Source organism: Heptranchias perlo, chromosome 18 (assembly GCF_035084215.1).
Source record: "Heptranchias perlo isolate sHepPer1 chromosome 18, sHepPer1.hap1, whole genome shotgun sequence".
NCBI classification, from domain to species: Eukaryota; Metazoa; Chordata; class Chondrichthyes; order Hexanchiformes; family Hexanchidae; genus Heptranchias; species Heptranchias perlo.
The window spans coordinates 51,233,355-51,247,909 of NC_090342.1; the positions used below are offsets into that span (position 1 = coordinate 51,233,355).

A 14,555-nucleotide genomic window follows, 5' to 3' on the forward strand; every position below is an offset into this window, starting at 1 on the left:
TACTTTAAAAATTTCTGTCTGTCTTTCCTCTCGCTCCCTGCATTTTGTGAAGAATGTGGGCAGCATCCTGCATCGTAAGATATTTCTATATTACACATTTTCATATAACTTTTTAATTAGGCCAAGTATGTCAGATGTAAACTGGTTTTGGTTAACTGTCTTTTGGAAGGGGCTTCTTTTGTCTGTTTGTGTGGGGAGTGGGATAGAACAAAGGCATAATGCTGTCTGAAGCAACTAGATGTTAACATTGCAACAGATAGACCTTCCTAGCTGAGAAAATTAGGATTCCTTGGTAATTTATGAAATCTAGGTAGCCAAAATTATGGACCCTTGAAGTACAATGGTTAATCTGTTTGCAGATCACCTCCTGACTCCCCAAAGCCTTTCCACCATCTACAAGGCACAAGTCAGGAGTGTGATGGAATACTCTCCACTTGCCTGGATGAGTGCAGCTCCAACAACACTCAAGAAGCTCGACACCATCCAGGACAAAGCAGCCCGCTTGATTGGCACCCCATCCACCACCGGCGCACCGTGGTTGCAGTGTGTACCATCTACAGGATGCACCGCAGCAACTCGCCAAGGCTTCTTTGGCAGCACCTCCCAAACCCGTGACCTCTACCACCTAGAAGGACAAGAGCAACGGGCACATGGGAACAACACCACCTGCACGTTCCCCTCCAAGTCTCACACCATCCTGACTTGGAAATATATCGCCATTCCTTCATCGTCGCTGGGTCAAAATCCTGGAACTCCCTTCCTAACAGCACTGTGAGAGAACCTTCACCAAAACGGACTGCAGCGGTTCAAGAGGGCGGCTCACCACCACCTTCTCGAGGGCAATTAGAGATGGGCAATAAATGCTGGCCTTGCCAGCGACGCCCGCATCCCATGAATGAATAAAAAAAAAATTGCAGTCAGAGAGGTGCCAAAGAATGCACTCCTAAAGCTAAAGTCATTATCTCTAATGGCTGATCCATTGAAAATAAGCCTTGTTTTGCAAAGTTTGGCCAGTTCCTGGATAACCCAGATGCTGGGTGTAGGTGTAGGTGCTCATTAATGTAGAATCTCCTATCATTGTGCCTTTGATCTGGTCTGATTGACACCCAAGGTCCACTTAGGCTGGGATACTCTGCACATCTAACTGAACTGTTAGATGTGTCCTGGCCAATATTTATCCTTCAACCAACATTACCAAAACAGATTATCTGCTCATTATCACATTGCTGTTTGTGGGAGCTTGCTGTGTGCAAATTGGCTGCCACATTTCCTACATTACAACAGTGATTACAATTCAAAAGTACTTCATGGCTGTAATAATATAAATGCAAGTCTTGCTTTCAACACTGACTAGGAATCAAAACTGGAACCTTCTGATCCATTGCTTTTGTCCACTGAGCAACTGGAGCAAGCCCAAGTCCTTTTTCTTTGTGTGGTGTCATTTTCATAATGGCCAACAGCAGTTGAATCATGTGTTCATTGAGGTCTAGACTGCAATAGACAGTGTGTCCCAGTCTGGAAGGCTACTATGGGTGTATTTACTCGAAAATGTGTGCTGGCTACACCGAATGGAAAACTTCAATTTTAAAAATATTTATGTACAGTACATCAGAGGACGACAAGACAAATCACTTGCAGTGTTCCTGCCTTTGCAGAAGTGGTTGTTTTCCTGCAGTGCGATCATGGGATTGTCATCACTTTGAACTTCTGGAAAGACAGGAGCGCACTGTAAGCTATTTGTCTTGTACTGTACATAAATACTTTTTAAAATTAAAGTTTTCTGTTCCAAATAGACACCGAGTCGAAGATTGAGAGAGTATCAGAGGTGAACAGCAGCTTGGTGAAAGAGATGGGTTTTAAGGAGGAGAGGGAGGTGGGTTAATGCAGAGAGTTCCATGGTGAGGCACCTAGATGCTGAAGGCATGGCTGTCAATGGTGGGGCAGGATGGAATGGAAAGTTTGGGAGTGGGGAGAGTTACGGAGATAGATAGGGGTGTGACCACACCCCCCCTCTATATTGTGTTGCCTCACAGTGGGGCCAGGAGCTTGGAGCTATCATAGAATGGCCTCCTTCTGTGCTGTAACCATTCAGCCCGTCAAGCCCATGCTGGCTCTCCAAGAGCAATCCAGCTAGTCCCACTCCCCCGCCCTATCACCGTAGCCCTGCAAATTTTTTCCCTTCAAGTACTTATCCAATTCCCTTTTGAAGGCCACGATTGAATCTGCCTCCACCACCCCCTCAGGTAGTGCATTCCATATCATAACCACTCGCTGTGTTTAAAAAAAAAAGTTTTTCCTCATGTTGCCTTTGGTTCTTTAACCAATCGCCTTAAATCTGTGTCCTCTAGTTCTCAACCTGTCCGCCAGTGGGAACAATTTTTTTTTTCTCTGTCTCTGTCTGGACCCTTCATGATTTTGAATACCTCTATCAAATCTCCTCTCAACCTTCTCTGCTGTAAGGAGAACAACCCCAGCTTCTCCAGTCTATCCACGTAACTGAAGTCCCTCACCCCTGGAACCATTCTAGTAAATCGTTTCTGCACCTTCTCTAAGGCCTTTACATCCTTCTTGAAGTGCGGTGCCCAGAATCGGACACAATATTCCAGTTGTGGCCGAACCACTGATTTTCAAAGGTTCATCATAACCTCCTTGCTTTTGAACTCTATGCTTCTGTTTATAAAGCCCAGGATCCCGTATGCTTTTTTGATCGCTTTCTCAACCTGTCCTGCCACCTTCAATGACCTGTGCACATATACCCCCAGGGGTCTCTGTTCATGCACTCCTTTTAGAATTGTACCCTTCAGTTTATATTGCCTCTCCTTGTTCTTCCTATCAGAATGTATCATGTCACAATTCTCTGCGCTAAATTTCATCTGCCATATGTCCGCCTGTTCCACCAGCCTGTCTATGTCCTCTTGAAGTCTATCACTATCCTCCTCACTGTTTACTATACTTCCAAGTTTTGTGTCATCTACATGTTTTGAAATTGTGCCCTGTACACCCAAGTCCAAGTCATTAATATATGTCAAGAAAAGCAGTGGTCCTAGTACCGATCCCTGGGGAACACCACTGTATACCTTCCACAAGTCCGTAATACAACCGTTCACCACTACTCTGTTTCCTGTCACTTGGCCAATTTCGTATCCATGCTGCCACTGGCCCTTTTATTCCATGGGCTTCAATCTTGATGACAAGCCTGTTATGTGGCACTTTATCAAACGCCTTTTGAAAGTCCACATACACCACATCAACCGCATTGCCCACATCAACCCTCTCTGTTACCTCATCAAAAAACTCTACCAAGTTAGTTAAACATGATTTGCCTTTAACAAATCCGTGCTGGTTTTCCTTTATTAATCCACACTTGTCCAAGTGACTGTTAATTTTGCTCCAGATTATCATTTCTAAAAGTTTCCCCACCACTGAGGTTAAACTGACTGGCCTATAGTTGCTGGGCTTATTCCTTACACCCGTTTTTGAACAAGGGTGTAACATTTGCAATTCTCCAGTCCTCTGGCACCACCCCCTTATCTAAGGATGATTGGAAGATTATGGCCAGCACCTCTGCAATTTCCACCCTTACTTCCCTCAGCAACCTCGGATGCATCCCATCCGGACTGGGTGACTTATCTACTTTAAGTACAGCCAGCCTACTAGTACCTCTTCTTCATCAATTTTTAGCCCATCCAGTATCTCAACTATCTCCTCTTTTACTGTGACTTTGGCAACATCATCTTCCTTGGTAAAGTCAGATGCGAAGTACTCATTTAATACCTCAGCCGTGCACTTGGCTTCCATGATAGGCCTTTTTGGTCCCTAATTGGCCCCACCCCTCTTTCTACCTGTTTATATGCCTATAGAAGTCTTTTAGATTCCCTGTTACGTTAGTTGCCAGTCTATTCTCATACTCTCTCTTTGCCCCTCTTGTTTCCTTTTTCACTTTCCCTCTGAACTTTCTATATTCAGCCTGGTTCTCACTTGTAGTATCAACCTGATATCTGTCATGTGCCCCCTTTTTCTGCTTCATCTTACTCTTTGGTTGATATAATTGATAACCTCGTTGCATCATTTAAAAAAAAATTAAGTTCTAAAGTTGTACAATGTGCCTTATCTTCCTCTAGAGCACCGCACAAATTAACTGCTTACTACTGACAGTTTAAAATCATCAGAAGCTCCACTTTTCTGTCATTTGTTGGTGATTTTTAGTGTTGCTTTTGTAAAAATGTTTTAATTACTCTGCCTGGTATAAGCAGGAGTTGCTATTTTACATTTGCAGTCAAAAAATCTATCTGCATGTCTTAGAAAGCATTTTTATAGGTGATCAATGCTTGCATTCTCGAACGTTATTATTGAATTTGTATGATCTATGGCACAGAGCAATTCCAAGCTTGTTTTGGGCTAATGTTGTGACGGAGGGAAAAATGGCTGGTTTAAGTGTAGGTTTGACGACAAGTTTCCTGTTCACCAATTAAATGAGTACTTTTTCTCAGGGCTAAAGTAATCTCCCGCGAGGATTATGGGTCGACCGTGCAGGCCTGACACACCCCCCCCCCCCCCCTCACCCGACGTTGCAAGTGGTCCTCCCGACCCCACCCCTACATCAATGGGGAAGTGCAGTCAGCAACGCCCACTTTCAGCATCAGGGTCAGCAGCCTGCATGGGATCGGGAGATTGTGCTTTGTACAAAGACCTGCTGGCAAGAGCATGGTTTCAGTGACTGACTCTTCCAAATTGAAGTTGTAGTCTAGACGGAGTGAACTGCATTTAAAGTGCTGGCCCTCCTGCAGTCTTCACTATGACTTGTTGGGCCAGGAGCACTCTTGGGTGTCTGGTGACGACCCGGGTGCTGTTTAAGATGTGCCAAAATGTCGACCCATGTCATTATGCTTACAAAGAAATTCAAGATGCAAAGCTCCTCTTCACCATGCGACCTGCAGGGGCCAGCACAACCCAGTATATCTTCTAACCCACCACTGGGTTGATTCCATTAAATTACAAAGGATGAAACTGAGTGAATTATAGTCAGCACCACAAGAGGAATATATAGGGAGTAACACCGAGGGCTCAATTTTGAAATGGTGGCGGATTGGCAGCGGGATGTGAAGGTGGCAAACCCGAATAAACAAAACTTACTGTTTCCGACGCGATCGCATCGTAATTGATGATGATTAAAGTTCTCTCCGGGTTTCACGCCCAGCAGGCAGCCTCATTGACCAGGCTGGCTGCCGACAGGGGCTGCAATGCGGGAGGCGGGGAGCGGGGGGGGGGGGGAAGGAACGGGGAGAGAGAGCGGGAAGTTCGGGGGTGGGGGAGGGAAGAGTCGAAGATCGGGGTGGGAGGGGAGAGTGGAAGATTTGGAGTTGGCGGGGGGGAGCAGAGTGGAAGATTGGGGGTGGGGGGGGAAAGAGTGGAAGGTTCGGGGTGGGGGGGGAAAGAGTGGAAGGTTGGGGGTGGGGGGGGGAAAGAGTGGAAGGTTGGGGGTGGGGGGGGGAAGAGTGGAAGGTTGGGGGTGGGGGGGGGGAAAGAGTGGAAGGTTGGGGGTGGGGGGGGGAAAGAGTGGAAGGTTGGGGGTGGGGGGGGGAAAGAGTGGAAGGTTGGGGGTGGGGGGGGGGGAAGAGTGGAAGGTTGGGGGTGGGGGGGGGAAAGAGTGGAAGGTTGGGGGTGGGGGGGGGAAAGAGTGGAAGGGTGGGGGTGGGGGGGGAAAGAGTGGAAGGTTGGGGGTGGGGGGGGGAAAGAGTGGAAGGTTGGGGGTGGGGGGGGGAAGAGTGGAAGGTTGGGGGTGGGGGGGGGAAAGAGTGGAAGGTTGGGGGTGGGGGGGGGAAAGAGTGGAAGGGTGGGGGTGGGGGGGGAAAGAGTGGAAGGTTGGGGGTGGGGGGGGGAAAGAGTGGAAGGTTGGGGGTGGGGGGGGGAAAGAGTGGAAGGTTGGGGGTGGGGGGGGAAAGAGTGGAAGGTTGGGGGTGGGGGGGGGGAAAGAGTGGAAGGTTGGGGGTGGGGGGGGGAAAGAGTGGAAGGTTGGGGGTGGGGGGGGGAAGAGTGGAAGGGTGGGGGTGGGGGGGGGAAGAGTGGAAGGGTGGGGGTGGGGGGGGGAAAGAGTGGAAGGGTGGGGGTGGGGGGGGGAAAGAGTGGAAGGGTGGGGGTGGGGGGGGGAAAGAGTGGAAGGTTGGGGGTGGGGGGGGAAAGAGTGGAAGGTTGGGGGTGGGGGGGGGAAGAGTGGAAGGTTGGGGGTGGGGGGGGAAAGAGTGGAAGGTTGGGGGTGGGGGGGGGGAAGAGTGGAAGGTTGGGGGTGGGGGGGGGAAAGAGTGGAAGGTTGGGGGTGGGGGGGGGAAAGAGTGGAAGGTTGGGGGTGGGGGGGGGGGGAAGAGTGGAAGGTTGGGGGTGGGGGGGGGGGAAGAGTGGAAGGTTGGGGGTGGGGGGGGGAAAGAGTGGAAGGTTGGGGGTGGGGGGGGGAAAGAGTGGAAGGGTGGGGGTGGGGGGGGGAAAGAGTGGAAGGTTGGGGGTGGGGGGGGGAAAGAGTGGAAGGTTGGGGGTGGGGGGGGGAAAGAGTGGAAGGTTGGGGGTGGGGGGGGGAAAGAGTGGAAGGTTGGGGGTGGGGGGGGGAAGAGTGGAAGGGTGGGGGTGGGGGGGGGGAAGAGTGGAAGGGTGGGGGTGGGGGGGGGAAGAGTGGAAGGGTGGGGGTGGGGGGGGGAAGAGTGGAAGGGTGGGGGTGGGGGGGGGAAAGAGTGGAAGGGTGGGGGTGGGGGGGGAAAGAGTGGAAGGTTGGGGGGGGGGGGGGGAAGAGTGGAAGGTTGGGGGTGGGGGGGGGGGAAGAGTGGAAGGTTGGGGGTGGGGGGGGGGGAAGAGTGGAAGGTTGGGGGTGGGGGGGAAAGAGTGGAATGTTGGGGGTGGGGGGGGAAGAGTGGAAGGTTGGGGGGGGGGAAGAGTGGAAGGTTTGGGGGGGGGAGAGTGGAAGGTTGGGGGTTGGGGGGGGGGGGAGAGTGGAAGGTTGGGGGTTGGGGGGGGGGGAGAGTGGAAGGTTTGGGGGAGGGGGAGAGTGGAAGGTTGGGGGGGGGGGAGAGAGAGTGGAAGGTTGGGGGGGGAGAGAGAGTGGAAGGTTGGGGGGGGGGAGAGAGTGGAAGGTTGGGGGGGGGGGAAGAGTGGAAGGTTTGGGGGGGGGGAGAGTGGAAGGTTTGGGGGGGGGGGGGGAGAGTGGAAGGTTGGGGGGGGGAGGGAGAGTGGAAGGTTTGGGGGGGGGGGGAAGAGTGGAAGGTTGGGGGGGGGGGGAAGAGTGGAAGGTTGGGGGGGGGGAAGAGTGGAAGGTTGGGGGGGGGGGAAGAGTGGAAGGTTCGGGGGGGGGGGGAAGAGTGGAAGGTTCGGGGGGGGGGGGAAGAGTGGAAGGTTGGGGGGGGGGAAGAGTGGAAGGTTTGGGGGGGGGGGGAGAGAGAGTGGAAGGTTGGGGGGGGAGAGAGAGTGGAAGGTTGGGGGGGGGGGAGAGAGTGGAAGGTTGGGGGGGGGGAAGAGTGGAAGGTTTGGGGGGGGGGGAGAGTGGAAGGTTTGGGGGGGGGGGGGAGAGTGGAAGGTTGGGGGGGGGGAGGGAGAGTGGAAGGTTTGGGGGGGGGGAGAGAGAGTGGAAGGTTGGGGGGGGGGAAGAGTGGAAGGTTGGGGGGGGGAAGAGTGGAAGGTTGGGGGGGGGAAGAGTGGAAGGTTGGGGGGGGGAAGAGTGGAAGGTTTGGGGGGGGGGGGGGAAGAGTGGAAGGTTGGGGGGGGGGGAAGAGTGGAAGGTTGGGGGGGGGGGAAGAGTGGAAGGTTGGGGGGGGGGGGGAAGAGTGGAAGGTTGGGGGGGGGGGGGGAAGAGTGGAAGGTTGGGGGGGGGGGGGGAAGAGTGGAAGGTTGGGGGGGGGGAAGAGTGGAAGGTTGGGGGGGGGGGGGAAGAGTGGAAGGTCGGGGGAAGAGTGGAAGGTTGGTGGTGGGGGGGGGGAAGAGTGGAAGGTTGGGGGGGGGGGAAGAGTGGAAGGTTGGGGGGGGGGGGGGAAGAGTGGAAGGTTGGGGGTGGGGGGGGGGGGGGAAGAGTGGAAGGTTGGGGGGGGGGGGGGGAAGAGTGGAAGGTTGGGGGGGGGGGGGGGGAAGAGTGGAAGGTTGGGGGGGGGGGGGGGGAAGAGTGGAAGGTTGGGGGGGGGGGGGAAGAGTGGAAGGTTGGGGGGGGGGGGGGAAGAGTGGAAGGTTGGGGGGGGGGGGGGGAAGAGTGGAAGGTTGGGGGGGGGGGGGGGAAGAGTGGAAGGTTGGGGGGGGGGGGAAGAGTGGAAGGTTGGGGGGGGGGGAAGAGTGGAAGGTTGGGGGGGGGGGGAAGAGTGGAAGGTCGGGGGAAGAGTGGAAGGTTGGTGGTGGGGGGGGGGAAGAGTGGAAGGTCGGGGGAAGAGTGGAAGGTTGGTGGTGGGGGGGGGGGAAGAGTGGAAGGTTGGGGGGGGGGGGAAGAGTGGAAGGTTGGGGGGGGGGAAGAGTGGAAGGTCGGGGGAAGAGTGGAAGGTTGGTGGTTGGGGGGGGGAAGAGTGGAAGGTTGGGGGGGGGGAAGAGTGGAAGGTTTGGTGGGGGGGGTGGAGAGTGGAAGGTTTGGGGGGGGGTGGAGAGTGGAAGGTTTGGGGTGGGGTGGAGAGTGGAAGGTTTGGTGGGGGGGGGGGGGAGAGTGGAAGGTTTGGGGGGGGGGGGGAAGTGTGGAAGGTTTGGGGGGGGGGGGGGGAAGTGTGGAAGGTTTGTGGGGGGGGGGGAAGAGTGGAAGGTTTGTAGGGGGGGGGGAAGAGTGGAAGGTGTGGGGGGGGGGGGAAGAGTGGAAGGTTGGGGGGGGGGGAAGAGTGGAAGGTTGGGGGGGGGGGGAAGAGTGGAAGGTTGGGGGGGGTGAAGAGTGGAAGGTTGGGGGGGGGGTGGAAGAGTGGAAGGTTGGGGGGGGGGGGGGGGAAGAGTGGAAGGTTGGGGGGGGGGGGGGGAAGAGTGGAAGGTTGGGGGGGGGGGGGGGAAGAGTGGAAGGTTGGGGGGGGGGGGGGAAGAGTGGAAGGTTGGGGGGGGGGGGGAAGAGTGGAAGGTTGGGGGGGGGGGGGAAGAGTGGAAGGTTGGGGGGGGGGGGGGAAGAGTGGAAGGTTGGGGGGGGGGGGGGGGGGGGGAAGAGTGGAAGGTTGGGGGGGGGGGGGGGGGAAGAGTGGAAGGTTGGGGGGGGGGGGGGGGAAGAGTGGAAGGTTGGGGGGGGGGGGGGGAAGAGTGGAAGGTTGGGGGGGGGGGGGGAAGAGTGGAAGGTTGGGGGGGGGGGGGAAGAGTGGAAGGTTGGGGGGGGGGGGAAGAGTGGAAGGTTGGGGGGGGGGGGGAAGAGTGGAAGGTCGGGGGAAGAGTGGAAGGTTGGTGGTGGGGGGGGGGAAGAGTGGAAGGTCGGGGGAAGAGTGGAAGGTTGGTGGTGGGGGGGGGGGAAGAGTGGAAGGTTGGGGGGGGGGGGGGGGGGGGGAAGAGTGGAAGGTTGGGGGGGGGGGGGGGGAAGAGTGGAAGGTTGGGGGGGGGGGGGGGGAAGAGTGGAAGGTTGGGGGGGGGGGGGGGAAGAGTGGAAGGTTGGGGGGGGGGGGGGAAGAGTGGAAGGTTGGGGGGGGGGGGGAAGAGTGGAAGGTTGGGGGGGGGGGGAAGAGTGGAAGGTTGGGGGGGGGGGGGAAGAGTGGAAGGTCGGGGGAAGAGTGGAAGGTTGGTGGTGGGGGGGGGGAAGAGTGGAAGGTCGGGGGAAGAGTGGAAGGTTGGTGGTGGGGGGGGGGGAAGAGTGGAAGGTTGGGGGGGGGGGGGAAGAGTGGAAGGTTGGGGGGGGGGAAGAGTGGAAGGTCGGGGGAAGAGTGGAAGGTTGGTGGTTGGGGGGGGGAAGAGTGGAAGGTTGGGGGGGGGGAAGAGTGGAAGGTTTGGTGGGGGGGGTGGAGAGTGGAAGGTTTGGGGGGGGGGTGGAGAGTGGAAGGTTTGGGGGGGGGTGGAGAGTGGAAGGTTTGGTGGGGGGGGGGGGGAGAGTGGAAGGTTTGGGGGTGGGGGGGAAGTGTGGAAGGTTTGGGGGGGGGGGGGAAGTGTGGAAGGTTTGTGGGGGGGGGGGGAAGAGTGGAAGGTTTGTAGGGGGGGGGGAAGAGTGGAAGGTGTGGGGAGGGGGGAAGAGTGGAAGGTTGGGGGGGGGGGAAGAGTGGAAGGTTGGGGGGGGGGGTGGAAGAGTGGAAGGTTGGTGGTGGGGGGGGGAAGAGTGGAAGGTTGGGGGGGGGGGGGGGAAGAGTGGAAGGTTGGGGGGGGGGGGAGAGAGAGTGGAAGGTTGGGGGGGGGGGAGAGAGAGTGGAAGGTTGGGGGAAGAGTGGAAGGTTGGTGGGGGGGGGGAAAAGAGTGGAAGGTGTGGGGAGGGGGGAAGAGTGGAAGGTTGGGGGGGGGTGAAGAGTGGAAGGTTGGGGGGGGGGTGGAAGAGTGGAAGGTTGGTGGTGGGGGGGGGAAGAGTGGAAGGTTGGGGGGGGGGGGGGGGAAGAGTGGAAGGTCGGGGGGGGGGGGGGGGAAGAGTGGAAGGTTGGGGGGGGGGGGGAGAGAGAGTGGAAGGTTGGGGGGGGGGGGAGAGAGAGTGGAAGGTTGGGGGAAGAGTGGAAGGTTGGTGGGGGGGGGAAAAGAGTGGAAGGTTTGGGGGGGGGGTGGAGAGTGGAAGGTTTGGGGGGGGGTTGGAGAGTGGAAGGTTTGGGGTGGGGGTGGAGAGTGGAAGGTTTGGGGTGGGGGTGGAGAGTGGAAGGTTTGGTGGGGGGGGGGGGGAGAGAGTGGAAGGTTTGGCGGGGGGTGGGGGGGAAGAGTGGAAGGTCGGGGGTGTGGGGGGGAAGAGTGGAAGGTCGGGGGTGTGGGGGGGGGGGTGAAGAGTGGAAGGTCGGGGGTGTGGGGGGGGGGGTGAAGAGTGGAAGGTCGGGGTGTGGGGGGGGTGAAGAGTGGAAGGTCGGGGGTGTGGGGGGGGGGTGAAGAGTGGAAGGTCGGGGGTGTGGGGGGGGGGGTGAAGAGTGGAAGGTCGGGGGTGTGGGGGGGGGGTGAAGAGTGGAAGGTCGGGGGTGTGGGGGGGGGGTGAAGAGTGGAAGGTCGGGGGTGTGGGGGGGGGTGAAGAGTGGAAGGTCGGGGGTGTGGGGGGGGGTGAAGAGTGGAAGGTCGGGGGTTTGGGGGGGGGGTGGGGGAAGAGTGGAAGGTCGGGGGTGGGGGGGGTGAAGAGTGGAAGGTCGGGGGTTTGGGGGGGGGTGGGGTAAGAGTGGAAGGTCGGGGGTGGGGGGGGTGAAGAGTGGAAGGTCGGGGGTTTGGGGGGGGGGTGGGGTAAGAGTGGAAGGTCGGGGGTGGGGGGGGTGAAGAGTGGAAGGTCGGGGGTTTGGGGGGGGGTGGGGGAAGAGTGGAAGGTCGGGGGTTTGGGGGGGGGTGGGGGAAGAGTGGAAGGTCGGGGGTTTGGGGGGGGGTGGGGGAAAGTGGAAGGGCGGGGGGGGGGTGAGAGTGGAAGGTCGGGGGGGGGGTTAGAGTGGAAGATCGGGGGGACATCGGAGCAGGGTGGAAAGGGAGGTTGATTTTGTGTTTTCACTTTGTGTAATGGTTTGTTGTTTAATTTATTTTGTTTCTTTTTGCCTGACACGGCCTTTCATGTCTGGTTTCACCAGGCGTGAATCAGAAGCCGTGGGAAAGCCGCCCAGGTAAGTTTTAAAAAACCGTTCTAACTACTTAATATGTCACAAGTAAAGTGCCTTCAGTATGAGGTACCTTTGGTTCTTTTCACTATCATCCTGCCGGCTTTAACTGCCGGCGGGACTTCCAGATTCGGGACGTCCGCGCGCACACTCCGTGGGGAGCTCTCAAGTCGGCAGGTTGGAGCCGGCTTCCGAACCCACTCTGCATTCCTGCAATTTTCGCAGCCCCCCCAATTTAAGTGTAAAATCGAGCCCCTAAAGTCTTGTGGGTGGGGTAGTACAGGATAAAACTTTGGAGTCATCGGAGAAGCCATTAGATGCAGTGATGGAGGCTTCTATGGAAGGATTAGATTGATGGGCTGAATATCATCCCTCGTCTGTACCTGTCTTTCTGGACCCATGGCCCCTTCGCTGTGTTCTGTTCAAACAACATGTGAGATAAATCATTCACACTAGAACAAGAAAAGGAAGTGCAGATGTATATTTTAAATGGGAGATGATGCACGATTGCATACTGGCTCCATTAATATGTGAAACATTTTCACCACCTTCTGTTTTCAAGCGTTCGTCTGCGTTTCCATCATGTGATAGAATGGTCTTTTTGCCAGTGAGTTTTTATCAACTGGGAATCAGCCCAGGCGAAGCCAGTCCTGTGCTAAATCAGTGTATGACGATCGAGGATGGGACCCTGTGCACTACTTTTCCCTCTCCCCACTCTCTGAAGTAACTGGGCTGTGAGAACGCTCAGGGTAAAATGATTACACGTTTTTGACGTCAGGATTTGGATGTGAGGATTGAGTTGCTAATTTTGGTTTTGTATCTTCCTTCTCAGTTGGCGTGATCCGTTGCCCAGTCTGTCATCAGGAATGCAGACAGCCAGATATTATAGACAATTACTTCGTCAAGGACACAACAGAAGTGCCCAGTAGCACGGATGAGAAATTCAACCAGGTGAGAGATACTCGGACTCAAATGTATTATGACCAGTACTCAAGCAGGGCTGGTGTGTGACAGGATGGCCTCTAGGGATGACTTCTTTCAGCTTACGTTTCAGAAAGTTACTGGATTTTTCTGACTGTTCTGGAAATGTATGGCTCAGGTACTGACTGATCTCCTTCACCTGAGCATTATTTGTGCAGGTACTGACTGCCTCCATCCTGAGCGTCAAAGGCTCGGGTACTGACTGCCTCCATCCTGAGCGTCAAAGGCTCGGGTACTGACTGCCTCCATCCTGAGCATCAATGGCTCGGGTACTGACTGCCTCCATCCTGAGCATCAATGGCTCGGGTACTGACTGCCTCCATCCTGAGCATCAATGGCTCGGGTACTGACTGCCTCCAGTCTGAGCGTCAAAGGCTCGGGTACTGACTGCCTCCAGTCTGAGCGTCAAAGGCTCGGGTACTGACTGCCTCCATCCTGAGCGTCAAAGGCTCGGGTACTGACTGCCTCCATCCTGAGCATCAAAGGCTCGGGTACTGACTGCCTCCAGTCTGAGCGTCAAAGGCTCGGGTACTGACTGCCTCCATCCTGAGCATCAATGGCTCGGGTACTGACTGCCTCCAGTCTGAGCGTCAAAGGCTCGGGTACTGACTGCCTCCATCCTGAGCATCAATGGCTCGGGTACTGACTGCCTCCAGTCTGAGCATCAATGGCTCGGGTACTGACTGCCTCCAGTCTGAGCGTCAATGGCTCAGGTACTGACTGCCTCCAGTCTGAGCGTCAAAGGCTCGGGTACTGACCGCCTCCATCCTGAGCATCAAAGGCTCGGGTACTGACTGCCTCCAGTCTGAGCGTCAAAGGCTCGGGTACTGACTGCCTCCAGTCTGAGCGTCAATGGCTCGGGTACTGACTGCCTCCATCCTGAGCGTCAAAGGCTCGGGTACTGACTGCCTCCAGTCTGAGCATCAAAGGCTCGGGTACTGACTGCCTCCATCCTGAGCATCAAAGGCTCGGGTACTGACTGCCTCCATCCTGAGCATCAAAGGCTCGGGTACTGACTGCCTCCATCCTGAGCATCAAAGGCTCGGGTACTGACTGCCTTCATCCTGAGCATCAAAGGCTCGGGTACTGACTGCCTCCAGTCTGAGCATCAAAGGCTCGGGTACTGACTGCCTCCAGTCTGAGTCATCGAGCGTGCTGATGATTTAAAAGAAAATGGAAATCAAAAGTGCTGCAGGAACGGAACGTTGAACAAGGGGAAGAAATGCAAAATGGCTGGCATTTCTGGATTCAGAGCCTTTTTGTTTATCTGAGTGCTGCCTCGGGTTGTTCCAGGGAGACTGCAAAAGTGTCAGACGGGGGAGCTACCAGAAACTCGAGGCAGTAACCCAAGCTGAGAGATCAGCAGATAATCATGCAAATGAAATGACCTCAAACAGTGGACAAAGGAAAACGTGTATCATGGATGCCAAATAGATTGTGTGCTCCTCTGAAGTTAACTCAAGGCAATGGAAATATATGTGAATGCAAAGTGATGGGTGCTTGTGCAAGGTTCATAATTTTCCCCATTTCGATCGTCGCTCGGGTACCTTTCTGCCAGTTTCATTTAACACATAACTTGAAGCTTAACACTCCTGTAGTTTTTCCCATGGTTCCTCCATGGAGTTTGAAGCCTCCCCTGTTGAGAGAGTAAAATGGCCTCCAACAATTTCTGTCCTCCCCTCAAGGGCTTGACATCTTGCCAAAGTACGGTTCTGTTGGCTGTCCTCTGCTACCTCGCTCAAACGGCCAATATTTGTGAGCCTAAACAGTTGAGTGCTGCTGGGCTGTTCAACTGCTGAGTCAGATCCTGACACAACCATGCAGAAACCTCAAGCAGTGCTTTGTGGATCAGGAGAAGGAACCCGTTCTCCGAGGCACTGAGACCAGCTGCAGCACCCCTATTGCCTCCGGGCTGAGACC

General features: G+C 56.0%; 1 protein-coding gene across 3 annotated transcripts in view; it reads left to right on the forward strand.

The window, feature by feature from the left end:
* Positions 1 to 14,555, forward strand: part of LOC137334864 (E3 ubiquitin-protein ligase TRIM33-like) — a 124,163-nt gene that overhangs the window by 35,475 nt on the left and 74,133 nt on the right. For all 3 annotated transcript variants that reach the window (XM_067999901.1, XM_067999902.1, XM_067999903.1), the window contains exon 2: positions 12,487 to 12,605. In XM_067999901.1, the coding sequence (XP_067856002.1) occupies positions 12,487 to 12,605 (119 nt within the window). The remainder of the gene's footprint in view (positions 1 to 12,486; positions 12,606 to 14,555) is intronic.